The 24,389-nt window shown below is 37.8% G+C and overlaps 1 protein-coding gene across 2 annotated transcripts in view; it reads left to right on the top strand.

Moving 5' to 3' along the window:
* LOC150101792 (calcium-activated chloride channel regulator 1-like) overlaps positions 1-24,389 on the top strand; it is a 252,305-nt gene that overhangs the window by 45,050 nt on the left and 182,866 nt on the right. For both annotated transcript variants that reach the window (XM_090400230.1, XM_090400231.1), the window contains exons 4-5: positions 7,904-8,010; positions 14,048-14,221. In XM_090400230.1, the coding sequence (XP_090256356.1) occupies positions 7,904-8,010; positions 14,048-14,221 (281 nt within the window). The remainder of the gene's footprint in view (positions 1-7,903; positions 8,011-14,047; positions 14,222-24,389) is intronic.

Raw genomic sequence — 24,389 nt, 5'->3', positions numbered from 1 at the left:
GAGAATGTAAATTGCAGAGCCTCGTGAATAGGAGAAAGAGAAGGGATACGATTGAGATATAAGCTAGTCAGGGGTTGTTATCAAGTCAACATGGAAGAGATTTTTCATAAAATGGGAGAAGTGGGGGGTAGAACAAAAGGCCATCATTGTAAACTGTATAAGAAGGGTTGGAGTGAGGAGCAGGTTCTTTGCATGGAGAGCGGTTGTTGAGTGGAATGCATTGCCTGAATGTGTTGCAAAGACACATTGAATCAGTTTAAAGCATGGTTGGATGAGCATTGTGTGCATTAGTGTATACCTCTCACACTATGAGTAATATGAGTAATTATTATTATTGTTAATAATAATAATTACTCATACTGTTACTACCAGCATCATTCAGGATCTCTTCTCTGGTTGGATTTATACTTTCTGTAATCCGTAGCACCACTCCAAACTTTTATTCTACTTGACATTCCTGAATACACTGCACCCCGTCATCACATTCTATTCCTGAAATGATATCCTCTTCTGTTAGCTCACTAATAGATGAACTTTACAATCCTAAGTAATCTTTTTACAAAGTTAAGCACTTTGTAAAGTTATTGCGCTTCATATGCAAAACAGCAGCTAGAATGCATGAACAAAAATCGACTGAATGAACCAACCAATAATAAAAGGTATGACAGGAAAAATAGACGTATGAATGTGAACATGAACAAAATGAAGGATAGAGTGCTGTATGGAGACTTGTTAGTACGAGGTGTGTTAGTAGAGGATTTGATAAAATCGTACCAACCTGGTGCGACCATAAAGCATGTAACTGAGTCTATTAGAGAGCAAAAGGAAAGGGTGAAAGAAATGATTGTTGTGGCAGGTATGAATGATTTGAAAGGAGATAAAATGGAAATGATAGAAGATCTGAATGAATTGTTTGAGGTAGCAAAAGAAAAGAGTGAGAGGGTTAGAATGATTACTCTTTTGCCACGGATGACAGTGAAATGTTTAAAAGGAGGTCCATAATTGCAAATGACTTTATGCATGGGTTATGTATGATGAGTGGTGTGGAATTTGTGGACGTGTGGAGTGAGTTTGATGGGCGAAAGGATCTATATAAGATGGATGGCTTGCATTTGAATGGTTACGGTGTAAGAAGACTTGAGAAAGTGTTGCTGAATGTAGTGGATGTGCAAATTCAGGGAAACTAGATTTGTTAAGGGGGGGGGGGAGTAGATATACAGTATTTAGGGAGGCAGTTGAATGTAAGAATGAATATAATATGCTAGAGCAAATAAGGACAACAAACCAGAGTGGGATAGTTAATATAAGGCATCAAGGTAGGGTTGAGGCTAATGGGAGTCTTAAATTCATGTACACTAATACTAAGAGTATTAGTTGGCACTTCCACACTAATACTAGGAGTATTAGTGTGGACGTGCCAACCATGGCACTTCCAGACCACAGGTTATTGGTATTAGTGAAACATGGCTGACTGTAGATGAGATAGCTAGTGGGATTAAATGTGATGGGTATAGTGTGTTCAGGAATGACAGAGAGAATAAAATGGGGGGAGGAGTATTGTTGATGATAGCTGATGAGCTACAGCCAAGGAGAATAGAAGTTGAATTGCAGGATAGAGAAAAGAGCACATTTGAGGCCATTTGGTGTGAGATTGTGGCTAGCAGAATTAAATATACAATTGGGTGCTGCTATAGACCAGGTGATGGAAAAGATGGTGGTGACAGTATGCACAAGCAAATAGAAGAAATGAGTGGAAGGAGGAGGATTATTATGGGAGATTTCAACTATGGTCGCATTGAGTGGAGTGAGGAGAGGACACACGAGAGGAAGGAAATGTATTTTATGCGGTTATTAAGGGATAACTATCTGCGACAGCATGTAATAGAAAATACTTGGGGTCAGAGAGTGCTTGACCTAGTAATTACATCTGAGGATTTGGCTGTAACAAATATGACCACATTGCCACCAATCGGTGAAAGTGATCATAGGGTCTTGACTTGGGAGGTGGCTAAAGGTGTAGAATTTTCAATTAAGACAGGGTACATGTGGAATTATCGGGCTGGAAAGTATGACAAGCTTAGGAGTTTGATTGGTTCAGTGCCATGGCATGTACAACTGCAAGGACTAGAAGTTGATAGTGCATGGGAGGTAGTTAAGAAGTGCTTGCATGAAGCAATGGCTGACTGTATACCTAGAGTCCGAATAATAAATCATGTAGGGGTTAAATGGATGAATAACACCATTAAGCTTGAGCTGCAAAAAAAGAAACAACTATGGAGGGAATTTAAGGAGAAAGGTGACCGGCAGGCACATGAACTTTATAAAGCGCAGGCCAGAAGGTGACGAGTGTGGTAAGAAAAGCAAAAAAGGATTACGAAAGAACATTGGCCATGCAAGCTAAAGAGAATCCTAAACAGTTTTTTAGATATGTAACAGGTAAAAGGAAAAATGTACATGGCAGAATGATTTTAAAGAATGCCGATGGTAGGGAGGTAACTGAATCAGTTGAGATAGTTGAGTTACTGAGTGAGCACTTTGCAAGAATATATCATCCAGGTAGTGACATTGCAGAAACGAATAAACCAGTAGATTATACGGGAATTGTGGTGAATGAAGAGGAGGTGAGTAGTCTATTGCATAACCTCAATGTGAATACATCTGTGGGATTGGATGGTATACCAGCTCGTGTAGTACGAGAAGCAGCTAAAGAATTGTCAGTACCCTTGACCATTTTGTTTAATTTGAGTCTCGGGTCTGGGTTAGTCCCGAGCGGGTGGAAGGAGGGGAAAATAGTTCCACTGCATAAAGGTGGTTCCAAGACTGCTGTTGTAAATTACCGACCGATTAGCATATCAGGAATCATTGTCAAGGTCTTAGAAAAATTAGTCAAGAAAAGAATACACGATTGGATAGATGAAAATGGGATATTGTATGGGGGACAACATGGTTTTGTGAAAGGTAGATCATGCCTCAGTAACTTGCTCACGTTTTATAACACAGTGACGGCTGAACTGGATAGGGGTAGTGGGTTTACAGTGATACTACTGGACCTTGCCAAGGCCTTTGATAGGATACCACATGGAACCCTAATCAGTAAACTGGAGCAGATGGGGATGGATATAGGTTTGGTGAGATGGATAGGAGGGTGGTTGAAGGAGAGATACCAGAGAGTGGTTTATTCAGGAGTGTAGTCAAAAAGACATCTTGTGACTAGTGGAGTGCCACAGGGCTCTGTTCTTGGACCACTGCTTTTCAATTTGTTCATCAATGATAATGGAAAGGATTTGAGAGGAAGTGTTCACTTGTTTGCTGATGATACAAAGTTGGGTAGAGCAATTGTGAGTGCACAGGATGTCAAAATTTTACAGGATGATTTGGATAGTTTGGAAGAATGGGCTAGGAAAAATGGATGTCAGTTTAATGTGGCAAAGTGTAAGGTTATTCACTTTGGGGTGAAAAGAATAGCAGCAGTATATCGCATTGGTGGAACCGTACTCCAGGAGATTGATGAGGCCAGGGATTTGGGAGTGTTGGTGGATAGGGAGTTGAAGTTTAGGGGGCACATTGCAAAAGTGACTAAAACAGCTCGCCAAATCACTTGGCTTCTGAAAAATACTTTAACATGCAGAGACAAACAAGTTGTTGTTCCTCTGTATCGAGCCTTGATAAGACTCCATCTGGACTTCTGTGCCCAGTTATGGGCACCAGGGTTTCTTCGTGATGGGGAGGAAGTGGAGAGGGTCCAGTGACAAGTATGAATAGGTTGAAGATTTGTGGGTTGCAGAAATTGGAATATAGGCGAAGGAGGGGTGATATGATTGAGACATTCAAATTACTGAAGGGTTTTTATAAGATTAATCCAGAAGATATTTTTGAAAATATGACTGGTGGTGCGAGGACTAGGGGCCATGAATGGAAGCTGGGCAAGAGCGTGGTTGAAAAGGGTGTTAGAGCTAGGTTTTTTACTTGGAGAGTGGTGAATGAGTGGAATAAGCTTCCAGAGTCTGTTGTGTGCTACGACCGTGAATGAGTTCAAGGCAAGATATGATAGATACTGTGTGAATGTTGAATAGTTGTTCCAGACATGATGTTAGGGCCTCCCTCGATGAGTCTGTCGACTCCTTGGAGTTTCCCGGAACAATAATAATATTTCTAATTTTATTCATTTGTTGAATGGTAAAGAATTCAATATACTCAGGGGCTCACTTTAGTGAGTACGGGTGTGGCAAACCCTTGGTACCTGATGCTGGACCATGCCTTACTTCATGTAATATACATCTGTTATATTATCTGTAGACTTGTCCCTCCTCTTCATTCCTTGCTTCTTTCTTCTCTTCTCGCTCCTTAACCCAATGCTATTAGAGTATTCGAGGGTTAGGGGTGAATCTTGCCTATTTTGCTGCCATTTCATCTTATGCACTATTGTGAGGCACCAACCTGTCTGGCCAGCGTGGTGCTATAAGACCAAATACCTCCCCATGAGGACAATGCAAATGATGAATAAAGTAGGAAAATTACATACTGGCTCGTCCATTGCCAACATAAAAAGGGACGCGTCCTGGACTTAAGCAGAAGGTCTAGGTCGAAAAATATGCTACAGTCTCCACTAGCTACAATGAGTCCACCTACAGTGTACAATGATAGAAGGATATTAATAGGAACATATAACTGCAGATCTCTACAGGATGATGATTGATTGGAAGAACTGATGAAGGAATTAGACCATATAAAATGGGACGTTGTGGGCCTTTCAGAGATAAGAATGAAAGAAGAAACTCATGCGATTAAAAGATGGACATCTATTCTACCACTGTGAATGTGACAGAAATTCAACTGGTAGTGTAGGATTCCTAATAAATAAAACAATCAAGGACAATGTCCTGTTTGTTAATAAAATAACATCAAGAATAGCTAAACTAAGTTTCTTCATTAATAAAAGATACCAACTGAAAATTATACAAATATACGACCCAACTACAGACCATCCAGATGAAGAGATAGAAGGAAGATTTCTATGAAACATTAGAATCCGCATTAAATAATTCTAAAGAATTCTACATAATTATAATGGGTGACTTTAATGCTAATATTTATTCCTAGTATTGCTTGAATTACTGTACTGAGGATGTCCCAAGATACTTAGGATGAAATATTTATGTATTAAAACTTATCACTGTGGTTAGTACGTGTGTTTTTAGTGATGAATTCACCACAGGTTTCATTGTATAAAAAAAAATCGATAAATTTGGTTTTGGACAGAAAAATGAAAGTGGAGAAAGACTTATTGAATTTGCAGAAGAAAATAACCTCTTTATTATGAACAGCTTTTTCAAGAAGAAAATCAACCGAAAATGGACTTGGAGAAGCCCAAATGGACAAACTTACAATGAAATAGACTTCATCCTCTCCAACAGAAGATATATAATAAATAATACCAAAGTGCTTAATAGGTTTAATACAGAAGTGACCACAGACTGGTAAGAGCAAAACTATGGATACAAAAAAATGGGAACGAAATAAGCTCATAAGAAAAAAAGTCCAATTTAGTGAATCTACAAAACCTCTACCACAATAAAAGCTGTTATAGAGAATCACTCAAAAATGAACTAAAAAAGTTAAACATAGCTACTACCATCGATGTTGCTAATGAAATCTTAAAATCTCTCTTGAATTGTGCACTAGAAATAGAAGGTGTAAAGAGGCACCAAAGAGAGAAAAAACTGAGACAGGAAAACCTTAGATCTGATGAAGAAAAGAAGAGATATGAAAAGAGATTTGAACGACACCAATAAAATAGAATATACGGAAATTTTTAAAATTATATAAAAGGATGAAACATGAAATTAGATTGTATAATACTAGGAAAATTAAAGAAACAATAGTAATATGAAGGTCCTAAGACAAACATTATCAGTTGGAACAAAAGAAATAGCTGCTGTAAGAGGAAAAAATGGTGAACTTATAAAAAATAGAGATGCAATAATCAAAATAATTGAGGAATTTTCTACTGAACTCTATGAAGACAAAGACCGTGACATTCAAGAATCATCTATGGATAACTCGGGTGAGGAAGAACATGATGCCTCTGAGATCTTTCAAGGTGAAGTGGAAATGGCACTGCAGGAAATGAAGAATGGAAAGGCCCAGGAGAAGATGGAATTATGGTAGACTTCTTAAAACTGAGAGGAAGCCCTGTTATCAAACAGCTGACTAAACTCTTTAATAAATGCCTAAAACAGAGAAAAATTGGAACAATTCACTTTTTACAAATTAATATTAATTTGTAAAAAGGGTAAGGAAGAAATTAAAAACTACAGATCTATAAGCCTACTCTCCACCATATATAAAGTCTTCACAAAAATTATAAATAATAGTATAAAATCTAAACTAGAGAGAATGCAATCCTGTGAACAAGCTGGATTTAGAAAGAATTACAATACTTTGGACCATATTCACACATTAAAACAGCTGATTGAAAAATCATTTGAATACAATAAACCCTCATGTCTGGCCTATATAGACTATGAAAAAGCATTTGATTCATCTGCAAAACTAAAAGCACTTGAAACCCAGGGAACTGAGAAGCCATATATTGAAACACTAAAACATATTTACAATAATGCAAATTCTGTAATTAAATTATATAAAAACGGTGAAAAGTTCCCAATACAAAAAGACATCCATCAAGACGACTCCATATCTCCCAAATTATTTACAGTTGCACTAGAGGAAGTCTTTAGAAGCCTTGATTGGAAAACAAAAGGAATAAACATAAATGGAGAAAGGCTGCATCATCTGAAATTTGCAGATGATATTGTTCTAATAGCAGTAATCTTGACGATCAAGATTACTGCTATTAGAGCCTTCAGAGTAATTGGATTAAAAATAAATAGAGAAAAAATAAAAATAATGATGAATAAACATATAAACCATAGAACTGTCAAAGTTGAAAAGCATGAAATAGAACAAATTACTTCATATGTATATTTGAGCCAATTGTTATTCTTTGAGGATTGCTAAAGAAAAGAGATTGAACAAAGAATTCACCTTGAATGCATGGCTTATGGGAAAATGAGAGACATATTCAGAAGTTGCACCCTATGAGTCTAAAAAGAAAAGCTTTCGACCAGTGATTACTTCCTGTCCTAACATATGGAGGAGAAATATGGACTTTAACAGAAGCCCTAAACAAAAAGCTGAGAACAACACAACATTGCATGGAGAGAAGTATGCTAAAAATAAAATTAGAGATAGGAAGACAAAATACCTCGATAAGATCTCAAACAGGTGTCATGGATATTGTAAAATACATTAAACAGGCTAAGTGGAGATGGGCTAGCCATATTGCCAAATGCAGTGATGGGAGATGGACTAGAAAAACAACAGGGTGGAGACCAATGAATGGAGCAAGACAAAGAGGAAGACTGAGAAGAAGGTGGAGGGATGAACTGGAACAAATTGCAGGAGTGAGATGGATGGGAGAGGCAGAAAACTGAGTGGTCTGGAAAATCATGGGGGAGACTTTATTCCAGCAGTGGACAGAACCAAAAGGTTGAAGAAGAAGAAAGAATTCTATAACTTTCTTTAAATGTCAAAATTTCTTCTTTCCATGAAGATTTGAAGTATGATTACTTCTAAAAATTTCTTCCCTACTGCCCTGTCGAAAATTATTATAAACATAAGATTATAGCATGGACACAGTAATGTTGTTACAGCAATACTTGATTTTGATCATTTTCTTGAGTCTTGAGCAAAAAATACTTAAATTACTTATTTAATAAAGTATATTTCATAATATAGTTTGATATTTTTTTACGATTGTCATAATATGCATTAAAAGTTGATAATTATTTTTACTTTAATAGTTTAGTTTACAAGTTAGATATAGTATTTCATCTCTCAGGTTGGCAACTACTTCATGAATGGGGTCATCTAAGGTATGGTCTGTTTGATGAGTATGGAACTCCTGGAGATCCAATGTATCCTGTCATTTACAGAAAAGGTGGGAAAGTGAGTAACACAGAAAAGTTTATGTTGATTTGGATAATTATTAGTTCCCTTACTAATAGTTTTGCAACTTCTCACTTTAATATAAATATTTAGGATATTAGTGAGAAGGTAATGTTGATCACAAGTGAAAGGACTGATTTACTTGCACTTAACTGTCCACTAACTCAGGTTTATGTTATTCATTCAAATGTACACCCTAGTTCAACTCAGAAATTATTTCCTTTGATACAGTTCAGCAGTAGAAAAATTGTGACCTGGTAAAGATATAGTAATTAAAACTGGAATCATCTTAGTTAATCATACAAATCATGGTAAATAATCTTTGCAAATATATTTTTTTAAATAATGGCTTCATACATGCTAGTAAAAACTTCTATATATTTCACTTAGTACGTCATGAGCTTCATTCAAGAAAAAGGCAGAAGACAATATTTAAATTCTGAATACAAGTTAACTGTTTATATCAATTGTTATAAACAATTTATAATTGTTTAACTGTTAATTTATTATACATCTATACCCACGTTTCTGAACTCTAAAGGTGTTTCCTCTTACTTATTTATTTGTGTGGGGTTCCCCCTCCTTTCCTTTACTGTCCTTAGGACTGGTTGATCTCTCCTAATGAGGGATTAAGTATGTATTTTATGACTGTAATCCATGGGTGTTCGCCTGCTCTAAGGTTTGCCTGTTGTGAAGGACTAAACACCCAAGTTTCTGGGTGGAAAAATCTTCTACCTCCATACGAGACCAACTAACTCACCTTTAGATGAAAGAGACCAAATAAAGGTTCCTCACATCATGAGCAGGAACCGAACCCAGGTCTTTCCGACCAAAAGGCTTTATCTATACTGACTAAGCCATGGATGCTCCTACTGTACAGCTGTGATCAAGATGTGATATTATACACATGCTGTATGACTTGTGTTAAGAATTTAAATGTTTTTGCCAGTTCTTCTTGCCTTCTTCCTAAATGAAGCTCATGAATTATTTAGTGAAATATAACGGAGTAATAAATTCTATTTAGTTTTCTCTCACATGTGTGAAGGCATTATTTAAAAAATTATACTGTCTAACATGCATATCTCAATTAAGTGAGCTTAATGAGGCTTTACAAATTATTATTATTATTATTCATGCCTCCATGGAGTCAAAAGACTCATCGTTGGAGGTCCTTTCTGGCAATGCATTCCATGGTGCAAACCACCCTCCATGCAAAGAAACCACTCTTCACTCTCTTTCTGGCAGTTTCCTTTCGTAACTTCCACTCATGGCCCCTTGTTATTACTCCTTCCCACTGTTCAACCAAGCAAAAGAACTTCCCAGTGTCAACCCTGTAACCACCTCTCAACAGTTTAAAAGTCTCAATCATATCACTTCTCCTTCTTCTATCTACCAAACTCTGCAGTCCACACTCCCTCAGCTGATCCTCATAACTAACATGGTACAGTCCTGAAACCATCTTTGTTATCTGCCTTTGTACACTTTCCATGGTTCATTAATCCCCTTCAAATCCTGGGGACCAAATCTGAAAACAATAGTCTAAGTGTGGTCTGATCAGAGTCTTATACAACGGAATGATAACTGTTTTATCTCTGCAGGTCAGTGTCCTCATTATTGCAGCAATCCTCTGTGTTACCTTCACTACCTTTGCAATATGTTCCCAAAATTTCAGGTTTCTATCAATCATCAACCCCAAATCTCTTGTTTCCACTACTTCCTTTAACTCCTCCCATAGAGTATGCAGCGTCCCATCGATATGTCCCAAACCTCAAGACCTTACATTTTGCTGCATTAAACTGAAACCCCCCATTCATCTATCCCCATTCATTGCCCATCTATCTAGCTTATTCAAATCCTTTTGCAGGACTACCACATCTGCACTATTACTAATAACCCTTCCCAGCTTCATATCATCCGCAAACAATGGAATATCCCCTTGCGATCCACGGACAATATCATTGATATAAAGGTTAAACAATATAGGTCCCAGTACTGAGCCCTGTAGAACCCCACTTGTAACCTTCTGCCTCTTTGATATTACTCCACCATACAGAACTCTAATACCTATCGGACAGCCAATCCTGAATCCAGTTGACCAATCTTACATCAAGACCCATGTGCTGCAACTTGAATATCAGCATATCATGTGGCACCCTGTCAAATGCCTTTGCTAAGTCTAGGGAAATGGCAATATATGCCTTTCCCTCATCTAATGCTCTTGTAACTTTATTATAAAAGGCTAGCATATTGCTAAATCAAGAGTGCCCTTTCACAAATCAATGTTGATTCTCACAGATAACATTACCCTCATCTGCCCAATGCTGTATACGGTCCCTCACTACTTTCTCCAAGATCTTACTAACTACTGATGACACACAAACTGGCCTATAATTAGACACTTTCAGTCTGCTACCACCCTTATGCAATGGCACTATCTTACCTTCCTTCCATTCCATGGGCACCTTTCCCACACCCAGACTTTCATTGAAAAGCCAGGTCAAAGGCACTGTCAGTTCCCTAGCACATTCTCTCAAAACTCGTGGTGACATAACATCCAGAGTACTCAGTATTTGGAACACACTCTCCTCCTGCACTTCTAAACCTCGAACCTGCCCTATCCCACTAGTATTCAAATTGACTCCTCCAGGATGAAATACTCCAATAAAATGTTCATTGAACAATTCCACTATGTCCTCTGCATCAGTCACTCTATTCCCATTTTTATCCCATAATATCATTCTTCCACAGTCATTTCTCCTACTAGCCACATAGCTAAAAAATTCTCTAGGATTTTCTTTGGATCTTATGGCTAATCTCCTCTCATATCCCAGTTTCATCTTCCTTGCCATACTAGTCACTCTTCTGGCCTGTGTCTTATACTCTTCATGCATCTTCTCTTCTCCTGTCTCCTTACATCTCTTCCACAGCCTCTTTTTCGCATGCAATTCCTGTTTAATATTGTTTGTCATCCACTTTACTCCAAATTGTGTCCTCTTGTTCACTCGTGGTATACAACTTACCATTGCTGCTAACAAATATTTATACATAATTTCCCACGCAATAGTGATATCCCGGCCTTCCAATTCCTCCCTCCATGAAACTTCCCCAAGTTTATGTCTAAGACCATTATAATCACCTGCTTTATAATTCCACATACGTTCCTGTTCCCACCTCTTTGATACTCCTGCATGTGTATTCATTTTCCAAGTCAAAACCTGGTGGGAGAGATGTCATCTCAGTTATTCCACACGAGCTGCCCTCTCCACTACTTAATCCTCCATCTACACCCAACAACACTAATTACCATTACACAATGCCATCTATTTATTTTTTGTGTGCATCTCACCCACAAATAGTTTTTTGTAAATCTTTAGTACTGTGGGTGGGCTAAGGATTTTTTTCCCTATTTTTTTAATTAATTCTGAATATTTTTGTATTTTTTTTTATTATTCATTTTTACTTGGTCTGGAAACATTGTGAAAGATCAAACATGGAAGTTTTTCGAGCCACTTCAAGCCTCCAATAAGTAGGATGGTGGTCTCACACTAGATGATGAAATTCATATCCCACTAAATGACAGCCACAAACATGCTTATCCACACCAAGATTCAAACCAGAACTGTTGGTTGGAGAGCGGATACACTATCCAGTCGGCCAACCAGGCTGGCTATACTAAAAAATATAAAAATACTATTGCCCACAATAGTATTTTTTTGTCTGTAAATTGTGGCTGATTTGCCTGAAAAACTGAAGTTTCAGAGGGAAAGCCCTACTACCCCCATATGAGATCCACTAACTCACCTTCAGTTAAAACAGCCAATATAAAGATTCCTCTCATTGTGACAAGAATCAAACCCAGGTCTTTTACATCTAATGGCACAATGTCCTGTCATTCCAGTTGTTCTATGGAGGCTCTAATGCTCAGTGGTATGATATCAAGAATACAGAGGATGAGAGATCTTGTATATTATCTTTGACAAGAAATTATATTCTTGCTTTAATCCTTTGCCCAAGCATAGGCAAATAAAGTTGGCATGTGAAGTATCCTCACAACTAATCTACTTGTACATATAGAAGCTACTGATGCCACATCAGTTGTCTTAGTATCCCATAATGTTTTTGCCTTATGGGAAGGGACACTATTCAGACCAGTTTTGCTGTAATAAGTACAGGAAATTGTCTCCAGAAACTAGTGATTCTTCAAATCATACTATCCTCATTGAGTGATCCAAAAGAATAATTCGAACTCATTACTCTTGATCTGAATTACTCTATATGTTGTCTAGAACCACTATAGAGCCCTCAGCTCCAAGTGTGTATGGAGTGACAGGCAAACACCCACCACTGAATCAGACACCAGCCTCCACAAATTGCTAGAAAAAACCAATCATCTCATAGGGCAAGCATAATCGCTAAAGAACTCTGATCACTATGTAAGTACAGGATTTGTCCTCAAATATAAGATGATCCTTCTAGTGAATCTAACCTCAGTTAAGTACCCAAAAGGACCATTCTAACTCTTGATGCTCCAGGATACTCATGACCAGAAAACACCTGCAATGGCCTCAGCTCCACCCAGAGGCAAAACACCAATCATTGCAAGCAGTCAAGGTCAAGTCAGTAGGAACCATCCATAGGCAGGCATCTAATGGAATGCTGTGATTATGTCCACTTCACTGGTCTGTTAATGTGAGGGATTCCTCTCCAAAAACTCTGAGTGATTTAAAAGATCATGCAAAATCTAAGTGACCTGAAAGGATCAATAAACTCATCACCCCAGAACCTCTCATCTCCTAGAGCAGAGCCAGCAAACTTTTTCTGAGAAGATCCAAATAGCAAATATTTTAGGCTTCGTGGGCCAAGAAGTTAAATAGAGGATATCATGTATTTATCATCTACATATAAGATAGAAAACAAAATGTACCCAATTTTTTTATTAACAAAATTCAGAATACAGTTGTGTACAAAGAGATTTTTGGAAAAGCAGTGATAAGTATGGATTTTTTTTCATGAGACATAATTATACTTGATTGGAGTTCAATGTTAGTATTCCCATCATCATCAAAATCAATTGCAAATACTGATAGCCTAAACTTATACAGATAAGACAAGGCTGAACTGTAAAGAGATTTTACATATTTCATATTTGAAAATGTCTTCACATAGATAAGTGCCAAATATTGAAATTAATCCATGAGCTAAACATTTCATTGATCATATTGGCCAACCTGAAAAGCATATGTAGAATTCTTTCAGACTCCCTAAAACCTCCAAGCTACCAAATTTGGATATAGACAAAGTACCAATGGATATAAACAATGTACCAATATTCACCAATTCAGTGAGATTAAATCACTTTCAAAATCATATATTTTATATATATAAGCATTAAAATGATGTATTACCATATTATTAAATAGTCTGGGAACTATAGAGAGAACTATAGAAAGTTTTACTACTGGGTTGCAAATTATATTCTTGCTTTAATGCTTTACTTAAGTATAAGCAAAGTTTGCATACCCAGATTAGTTTTAACCTTTATTGAAATTTATCTCATCAGTGAGAGCAAGACCTAGGAAGATACCAAGGTTGAATAATTCTCTTTTGGTAAACCTTTATTATTATTATTATTATTACGTGTTGAGTGTAGGAAAGAGTTTGTTCATGTGAAATGAGAACTAGATCAGAGGGATTCTATGTTTGGGCTATCAAAATAAGTGTGTGGTGCATGAAGGGAAACAAGAACTAGATGGGAGGGTTCTAAGTTTAGGTTATCAAAATAAGTGTGTGTGTGTGTGTGTGTGTGTGTGTGTGTGTGTGTGTGTGTGTGTGTGTGTGTGTGTGTGTGTGTGTGTGTGTGTGTGTGTGTGTGTGTGTGTGGTGCATGGTTGTGGGATGCATAATGAGGCTGTATATACACTTATTGTTATAGTACAAATTCATGATAATTGCATGTTAAAAATTTGTGCTAAGTGTTAAAGTTTAAAAAATCTGCAATATGTGATACAATTAAAGAAAAGAACTTTTCTCTTCCTAGCTGTTTCCATCTACATGTATGAGTGGCATTGCTGGTTGGTTTAGAAGAACAGAAGATGGAAACATTTGTTCCCTTAGTGATAACTTTGAAGTTGATCCTGACTGCATATTTGTTCCTGATGTCCACAACACAAGTGCCCGTGCATCTATTATGTATGGACCTTTTCTACGATCAGTAAGTCATTTCTGCTTTTAAGTGAAGCTAGTGTGTATAATACCATATATTATGAGCATACTTCAGAAGTAGGAAATCAATATTTATTTTATTAGTTGTTTTCTTGGAAGGTTTATTTTAAATTTTTAAGAAAAATCAAAAACTAAATCCACTCCTCTGCTATGCATGTACACATGCATAGCAGGTTTTACCCAGAAAGAGTCATTTGTTTTTCTGCACAGATTCATCACTGAAAGCTCACCTGAATTTCTGCAGTGTGCATCATACCTGCCAGTTATTTATTCATCAACATATTTATTATTATTATTATTATGTGACATCTCCAACTCCACTCTGTTACACACATCTCACCATATCCTCTACTACCTAATTCTTCCACCACACACACACAACTACAACTGCCCATTACCACCACCACCACCGACAGTATTTTTTGTCTATAAATTGTATGTGCTCCTGGCTGATTTGCCTCTATGTGGGATGAAAAACCAAGATTCTGGAAGGAAAAACCCTGCTACCTCCATAATATAAAGATTCCTCTTGTACTGTCATTCTTTCAATTAGGCTACAGAGGCACTCATTTTTTGCAATGCATTTCATTTATTCGTTTTGACAAAACCTATCATCATACCCTTATTTACCTTCCAAGTCTTTATTCCTTTCTCATTAAATTGTCATTAAAATTAAAATCATTGTCATTAAAATACTCCCTATCATTAAGGTAAGCATATGAGGGTTGTTTGAAAAGTTTAGTAAAAAAAATAAGTAAACACATTTTTGAAAAAAAATCACCTTTATTTCTCAACATAGTCTCCATCGAGGTCTACACATTTGGTCCAGCGGGTTTCCAATTTTTTCATTCCATCTAAAAAGTAAGATTTGTCAAATCATGCAAAGTAGTTATTAACAGCCTTGATGGCATCCTCATTCGAAGAAAATTTTTTCCCCACCAAGCCAAATTTTTAAGTTTGGGAACTAGAAGTCACACAGGGACAAGTCTGGAGAATACAGTGGATGTGGAACCATAATAAATTTAGTTTAATCCTTTATCCAACTGTGAGCAAACAAAGTTTGCGCCTGAAAGTATCTTCAGGACTGGGTTAAGGTGGTACAACACCAGGGCAACTCGTTGCAAAGGTGGAGCAAGTTACCAACACTCCTATCTCAGTATCTCCTATAATGCAAAACACATCTCCTTGCAGATATGTCTAATGTTATGCATTAAGGGAAGGGCCACTACCCAGACTAGTTTCGACCTTTATTGAGGTCTCTTCAGTGGGAGCCAGGCCCAAGTGGAGATATCAGGCAGAAGCATTAGCAGGTTATCTCTACCTATAGGAATCCAATTGGTGTGCCACCCTTTTTTAATAATTTACTCTGGATTTAGAGAAAGATGTTGAAAGTTTATTTTTCACTTGGTTAGAGTATAATAAATTTAGTTTAATCCTTCATCCAAGCGTGAGAAAACAAAGTTTGCGCCTGAAAGTATCTTCAGGACTGGGTTAAGGTGGTACAACCCTTGCATAATGATACCATGGATTATTATTATTATTATTATTATTATTAAACAAGACCTCATGGAGTCAAAGACCCATCTAGGAGGTCCTTTTATCTCACACACATCTTATCATACCGCGTCTCAAACACATTCAAACTCCTTGCAGACAACACACTCTCAGGCAAGGCATTCCAATCACTCACAACTCTGCACGAAAAAAACCTGCCTCTCACTCCCCTACTCGCACTCTCTTTATACAGTTTCCAGGGATGACCTCTGGTTCTCCCCTTATCTCCCACTATTCTCTGTAGAACTTCTCCACCATTGATCCTATAACAACCCCTTACCAACTTGTAGGTCTCTATCATATCTCCCCTCTTCCTTCTCTACACTAGACTCTACAAATTACATCTTTTCAATCTTTCCTCATACTCGACATTCCAGAGGTCAGAAACTACCTTAGTCAGTCGCCTTTGGACCCTTTCCAACATCTCTTCATCCTTCTGAAAACCAGGTGACCAAATCTGGGCACAATAGTCCATGTGTGGCCTAATCAAAGCCTTATACAATGGAACAAGAATCTCCATACTTCTACACGTCAGTGACCTCTGCATCATTCCCAGAGGTCTTTGTGTTGTCTTCACAGTTTTGGCGATGTGTCCCCTAAATTTTAGATCCTTATCCACTATCACCCCAAGATCTCTTATTTCCTCTACTTCCAACAATATATTCTCACCAAGCATAAATTCTGCATCCCATCTTTGTTTTCCAAATTTTAAAACCTTATATTTTGCAACATTGAACTCACATCCCCATTTGCTTGCCCAATCTCTCAATTTATTCAAGTCTTCTTGCAAGGCCACAACATCTTCACTACTCTTTATGGTTCGTCCCAACTTTGCACCATCTGCAAACAACTGAATATCTCCATCCAAATCTTCGCCAATATCATTAATATACAAGTTAAATAGTAATGGCCCTAAAACAGATCCCTGAGGCACTCCACTAGTGACTTTCCTTTTCCTGGATATTGCACCCCCATACACAACTTGTTGATACCTATCAGATAGCTGGTCTCCAATCCAATGCACTAATCTAATATCCAACCCCATCTGCTCTAGTTTGACTGTCAACTTATCATGAGGTACTCTATCAAAAGCTTTTGCGAAATCAAGTATATTACTGTGTATCTTTCTCCTCTGTCCAAGGAAGCAGTCACTTTATTGTAATAAGTAAGTAAGTAGATTACTAAAACACGACCTCCCTTTAGCAAATCCATGCTGTCCATCAAAGATTATACCATTGTTGTCGACCCAACTCTGGATCTTAGTTCTCACAAGCTTCTCCAACAACTTAACCACAACACCTGACACAGAGATAGGCCTATAGTTTGAGGCTTGAGTTCGATCACCTCCTTTATGAAGTGGCACAATCTTGCCCTCCTTCCACTCTTTAGGGACTTGACCGAGTGCAAGACTCGTATTAAAAAAATATGTCAAGGCAGGTGTCAGCTCTCTGGCACATTCCTTCAGAATACGCAGTGATATATTATCAAGTCCCACAGCCTTATTTACATCTAGTTTACTCAACTCCCCAAACACCTCTTGCTCACTTACAGTCAGTCTCTCCTCCCCATCATCAACTGCTCTTAATCTCTCCATGAAGTCACATTCACAAGATTGAAAGATCTTTATGACTGCTCATTAAGTATCTCCACCACACATTCTGCAACAGCTGTCTTTATACCATTTCCTCCAATCAATGTCATCCTTCCATAATCATTCTTTCTTTTGCTGGCTACATATCGAAAGAACTCCCTAGGATTCTTTTTAGCTTCATTAGTTAACTGCTGTTCATACCTCTCTTTAGCTACTCTCACCAACCAAGTCACCCTCCTTGCCTGGTCTTTGTAGACCTCATGACATTGGTTACTTCCACTTCTCTTATGCTGCCTCCACAATGCCCTTTTTCTCTGTATTGCATGCTTAATCTCTTTATTCATCCATCTCACACCTACCTTATTTAACCTTCTCACCCATGGTATACATTTAGACATTGCATCTACTAAATGTTTTTTGAAAATCCCCCAAGCTGCATTGATCTCTTTTCCAGCTAACTCCTCATTCCATGCTACCCTTGCAAGCTGTCTCCTGAGCTCTTCATAATCACCCCCCCCCTTTTAGTTCCACATATACCCTTTTTTCACAGGGGTCCTTGCACTGCTCGCAACCACCCATAAAATGATTGATTTTATCAATCATTTCCTCCGTAGTGACCTCAGTCGAGCATCCAGAGCGCGCTTCATTTTTGATGGACTTACGACTATGTTTAAACGATTTATCCAAAAATAAATAGTCTTTAATGCTGGTGCAGAGTTCCCATGAACTGCATCTAACTCAGCGTTGATCTGTGTGCCATTTACTTCTTCAAATAAAAGTGTTTTATCACTGCACAAATGAAAACTACGCATTGTGCTTGGCTAAAATTTTGCCAAGGTTATGAAAAAAATGATATGTGATAATACTGGTATGAATGAACTAATTGTGTCGCCGTCTATTGGAAATTTACAAACTTTTCAAGCAATCCTGGTATGTCAGGGCATCTGGAGTAAAATTTTTATGAATTTAATTTAAATAATCATCATCATCATCATCAAATTCCTGACATGTACCCTCAAGGGATGTACAGGATATGATGGTACTACATGAAAAATTTACATTACTAACTTCCTATCTACAATTTTCCTCCAAATTAGTCTGTTTTGTCATTGAACATGTAGCTAGACACACACACACAGACAAGATATCTTCATGTTCTTCCTGTTTTTGCATATTGGCACACCACAAATTATGACAGATTCTTCACCTGAAAACAAAACTGCATAGCGGAGGAAAAATGTGTTTGTTTTGGGATATATTAGGAACCATTAATTAAGAAGAATCCAATTTTGGTTGGTGTATTTAAATTACAAAAAGGTGTAAATATGCAAACTGATGTTAATGAGATATGAGCTATCTGGGAATGACTGACAAACATACAGGAGGTGTGAATAGAAGTACTTTCATTTGAGACATCAGTGGAAGTGACGTTTGCTTCAATAGTGCTAGGCTGCCCAAAGTAAGACCTAAGTTCAGTTCTAGTTATCAACTAGAGGAAACTTTCTCTATGCCTTTCTTCAGCCAGTTATTCAGCCCCTGGCATGGAATGGGAAAATCGAAAAAATGAATCATATAATGCACATTATTTCAGGTAACATGTTGTTTTGTGGTTCCTAATACAACATGTTACCTGAAATAATGGCTGCACTGTTTGTGGTCTTGTCACTGGATACTGCTTAAAATTACTAATGTTCTTAGCGCAGCTATCTCTCTCTCTCTCTCTCTCTCTCTCTCTCTCTCGCTCAGTGGCTACCAGAGGAGATTCAATTGCCTACTCAATCTCCAAAAGTTAGACAGGGCTAAATTCCCTTGCTCACTCCCTATAAGGGAATAAAAGATAGTGTTATTGGATTTTTTTTTCTAATATAAGCAACAAATGAATTACTAATCTAATTGGTTAATCCATTGAACTAATAATGCCAATAAGATGCCATCTGTGTGACATAAATTGGAAAAGTTGGTTAAAGACAAAATTCAAGAATGGGTGGATCAGGATATGATGTGCTATAGAGGCCAACATGGTTTTGTTAAAGGTAGATCCTGCCTTAGCAATCTATTAACTTTTCATAATAGAATGACATCTGAGTTGGACAAAGGAACTGGCTACACAGTGGTACATCTGGATTTTGCTAAGGCTTTTGACAGGATACCCCATGGAACACTGTTACACAAATTGAAGCAGATGGGAATGGATACTAAATTGGTGATATGGATAGGAGAATGGCTCAGGGAGAGATACCAGAGGGTGGTGTATGGAGGATCCGAGTCCAGGGTGAGGCAGGTGACCAGTGGTGTGCCTCAGGGCTCTGTGCTTGGGCCATTGTTGTTTAATTTGTATATAAATGATATAGGAAATGGCCTACAGGGAGATATTCAGTTGTTTGCTGATGATGCAAAGTTGGGTAGCACAATAAAAAATCAAGCCGATGTTGAACGTTTGCAGGATGACTTAAATAAGCTAGTAGAATGAGAAAAAGGTAATGGATGTCAGTTCAATGTGAAAAAGTGTAAAGTCATGCATTTTGGGATTAAAAGATTACCAGCTGTGTACTACATTGATGGAACAGTACTCCAAGAGACTGATGAGGCTAGGGACTTAGGGGTGTTGGTAAATAGGGAGATGAAGTCAGAGGACACATTGCTAAGGTGTCCAAGATTGCACATAGGATTACTTGATTGTTGAGGAACACACTGACATTGAGAGATAAAGAGGTTATTATTCCCCTTTATAAAGTGTTGATACTTCCACATTTGGATTACTGTGCTCAGGTCTGGTCACCTGGATTCCTTGCAGATGAGGTGGCTGTGGAGAGGGTTCAGAGGAGAGTGATTAAGTTGGTGAGTGATGTAAAAAATGCTCCCTACATTGATAGATTGAGAGCTTGTGGATTGCAGAGGTTGGTTGATAGGCAGAGAAGAGGGGATATGATAGAAACATTTAAATTACTGAAAGGTTTTTATAGGATTGATGCAGGGGAAATGTTTCAGCTGTGTGATAGTGATGGAAGAACAAGAGGTCATCCCTGGAAATTAAAGAAGAGTGTGGTTAACAAGGGTGTGAGAACAAGGTTTTTTGCCTGGAGGGTGGTGAATGAGTGGAATTCATTGCCTGACTTAGTTGTGAGCTCTTCGTCTGTAAATGAATTCAAGAAGAGGTATGACAGATATTGTTTTGCTAGTTTGGGTCTCCCGCGATGAGTTTACTGACTCCATGGAGATACCCGTAATAATAATAATAAATATGTGTACTTTGTTGGAGCTCTAAGCAAGGAAATCGTATTCTACAAATTGTTCTTGTTATGTGTATTTATTTCTGTCATGCTTTGTTTTCAAAGATTTTTTTCTTCAGTAATGATTGCTAGGCTCAGTGTACACTTTTCTTTACATAGTAATATATACATAAATAATTTCCCTTTTGTTTAAACTTTATATCAATGACATTGTCCATGGATTGCAAGGGAAGATTCAGTTGTTTGCAGATGTGGTAGCCCTGTAAGATGATTTGAATAAGCTAGAGGTATGGGCAAATAAATAGTCAGTTTAATGCAGCAATATGTAAGGTCTTGAGGTTTGGGACACATCGATGGGATGCTGCATACTTTATGGGAGGAGTTAAACTGGAGGAAGTAGGAGAGAGAAGTGATCTAGGTTTGATGATTGATAGAAACCTGAAATTTAGGGGACATATTGGAAAGGTAGCGAAGGTAACGCAGAGGATTGCTACAATAATGAGAGGGTCACTGACCTGCAGAGAGAAAATGGTTTTCATTCCGTTGTATAAGACGCTGATCAGACCACCGACTATTGTTCTCAGATCTGGTTCCCACGATTTGAAGGGGATAAATTAACTGTGGAAAGGGTACAAAGATGGTGTCAGGACTGTACAATGTTAGTTATGAGGATCGGCTGAAGGAGTGTGGACTGCAGAGTTTGGTGGATTAGAAGAAGGAGGGGTGATATGATTGAGACTTTTAAATTGTTGAGAGGTGGTTACAGGGTGAACACTGGGAAGTTCTTTTGCTTGGTTGAACAGCGGGAAGGAGTCATGACAAGGGGTCATCCCTGGAAGTTACTGAAGGAAACTGTGAGAAAGAGGGTGATTGGTGGTTGAACCATGGAATGCATTGCCTGATAGAGTGGTGAGAGCGAGAACGGTCAATGCATTTAAGGAGTGGTATGATAGACTTTGTGTTTCCTAGAAGGGACCTCCCTCATTGAGTCTTGATAGACTTGTGTTTCTTAGAAAGGACCTCCCACGATGAGTCTTTTGACTCCAAGAAGGCCTGAATGATAATAATAATAATAATAATAATAATATATGTGTATATACAACAGATGACCCTAATATGAAGGTCAAAACATCCACCTCCAACATCTCTAAAAAATCAGAGTTTATAAATAAACGTTGGAAAAATCTGCTGAAATAGTGTGGATGAGTTGCAGTAGATGAATCAGAAAAAAAATTGCATCGTTACCCACAAAAAAAGCCAATCTTTGGTGTCATACTTTTCCTCAAATGCCTGTGAATGATTTTGGCAAATGTCCCACAACTACTCCAAACACCAAATATTCAATGCCTCTAGTTACCTTTCACCAGAAAATGATTAGAATATCTTATCTGAATTAGATACCAAAAAGTCCCCTGGCTGTGACAGCATTCTTCCAGTTGTCCACATCTTCATGCTCTCTTACTCCTGGCAGCTTCCCTACATCGTGGAAATTCATTCATGTACAATGTATTCCCAAAAAAGTGGTTAACAAGTCTTCATCATCAAACTACCATCCACGTGGATGGTGGTGATAGTTTACTCATGAATTACCACCAAATCTCTCTCTCTCTCATCTCAGCTGTCTCCAAAAGTAATGGAGAAAACTATCAATGTCCAGCTCCTACACCACCTTGAAAGTACTCAAGTAATAAACGACTGCCAGTATGGATTCCACCAATGCTTCAACAAGAGAGTAGTCACCCATCTCTGAATAAGTACCATGGAAAGGTTTAGTGAATCCCAAGTGATTGTACTTGATATCTCCAAGGTTTCCAGTTTACTCACTGGACACATGCATGTGATTTTGAATGGTTCACTATCTTCTAGCTCTGTAACTAATGCTGGGATCCAACAAGGTTTTGTTCTCTCACTCGCCCTTTTTCTTCTATATATCAATGGCCTAATCCAGTTGATCATTAATCTGATAAACAGTTTGGCCAGTGACAGTGCACTACATTCCTCCTTCCCACTTGACAATCTTTGCACCAAAAAAAAAAAAAAAAAAAAAAAACACCATCACAGAGCATCAACCACCACATACCTAAACTTTGATCTCCAAACCCTTCTTCAATGTGGCTCAGATTACCTTATTAATTTCAGTGCCTGTGAAACACAATTCTGACATATTTCCCACAAAAAAGCTCCATATTCTCCCAGCCTTAACATCAAAATCCCTATGCAGGATGAAATTTCTCTCCTTGGTATTATGTTGACACATTACAACCATTGCCTCTTCTGCATCCAACAAAATAGGATTCCTCTTTCACTTGAGGCATTACTTTACCTATAACTAGCTATTAACCCTGTAGAAATCACAAATTTGCCCTCCCATTGAATATTGCTTACACATCTGATGCAGTGCTCTCTAAAAATACTTAATGCAATACAGAAGCGAGCAGTTAGACTGATAAATGACTCAACTCCTATCTTCTCACTTCAACTACTCTCTCACAGGCATTTAGTGTCTGTTGCATGCATCTATAAATATTTTCATGGTAAATGTTTGTAACTAGCATCAGTAATAATTTCCTCCCTCTCTCTCTCTACCAAATCCACTGAAACACGTGCATTTACCACACAACACCCCTTCACAGTTCAGCTTCATACTCATAGAACAAGTTTCTCTTCCTCCTCCTTCATTCCTGCTGCTGCTGCTGTACTCTGGAACAGCCTCCCTTCCCATGTATTCACCAAGGAATACAATACACACACACCTTCAAATCTGATCTGAACAAGTTCCTCATTTCCCAAATCTCTTCCCATACACAGTACTAATGTGCTATAGGTTGACCAACAAGCCTCTCTGATATGGACCCAAAATTAAAAAAAAAAACAATGAAACAAAAAAAAGATTGAAGGGTAAGCTGAGTCCTTAAAAATGTTTATAGTTAAAAAAATTGGCAGAGGCATTTGCTTCTGTTAATAATAATTATTATTATTATTATTATTACGGGTATCTCCATGGAGTCAGTAGATTCATCGCGGGAGACCCAAACTAGCAAAACAATAACTGTCATATCTCTTCTTGAATTCATTGACAGACAAAGAGCTCACAACTAAGTCAGGCAATGAATTCCACTCATTTCCTACCCTCCAGGCAAAAACCTTGTTCTCACACCCTTGTTAACCACACTCTTCTTTAATTTCCAGGGATGACCTCTTGTTCTTCCATCACTATCACACAGCTGAAACATTTCCCCTGCATCAATCCTATAAAAACCTTTCAGTAATTTAAATGTTTCTATCATATCCCCTCTTCTCTGCCTATCAACCAACCTCAGCAATTCACAAGCTCTCAATCTATCAATAAGACACTTCATTTTTTAGAAAAAATTAGTCAGAATGATGCAAGCTATAATTACTTGCTTACAGAGAAACATATGCAAGAAAAAAAAATTGCAGACTAAGTTGGATGTAATGTACAAATGTTTAGAGATCCACTCCTACTGTCATCTTAACCAGGAAGATGAGCCTAGTCCTCCCAAAAGTTATGCATCTGGTGAACCATCCTCAGAACGCTTTGTTACAATTCCTAAATTTAAAGAGCTTATTGTTGATGACCTAACTTCTCCCTCTCCCCTCCAATTAATTAACCAATTGATAAATGATGGCTTTGAAGAATTACACTTTTTCCATGTGTACTAATTATTTTACTGGTAAGTCCATAGAAGCACTGACACTCATGTTTCATTATTTATTACAGTACAGTACTGTATACAGCAATGCTATACTGTGATTTATAC

Source organism: Typopeltis vanoorti, chromosome 11, assembly GCF_054136105.1.
Source record: "Typopeltis vanoorti isolate ZY-2024b chromosome 11, IOZ_Tvanoo_1.0, whole genome shotgun sequence".
NCBI lineage: Eukaryota > Metazoa > Arthropoda > Arachnida > Uropygi > Thelyphonidae > Typopeltis > Typopeltis vanoorti.
This window is presented reverse-complemented; position numbering and strand designations above follow the sequence as displayed.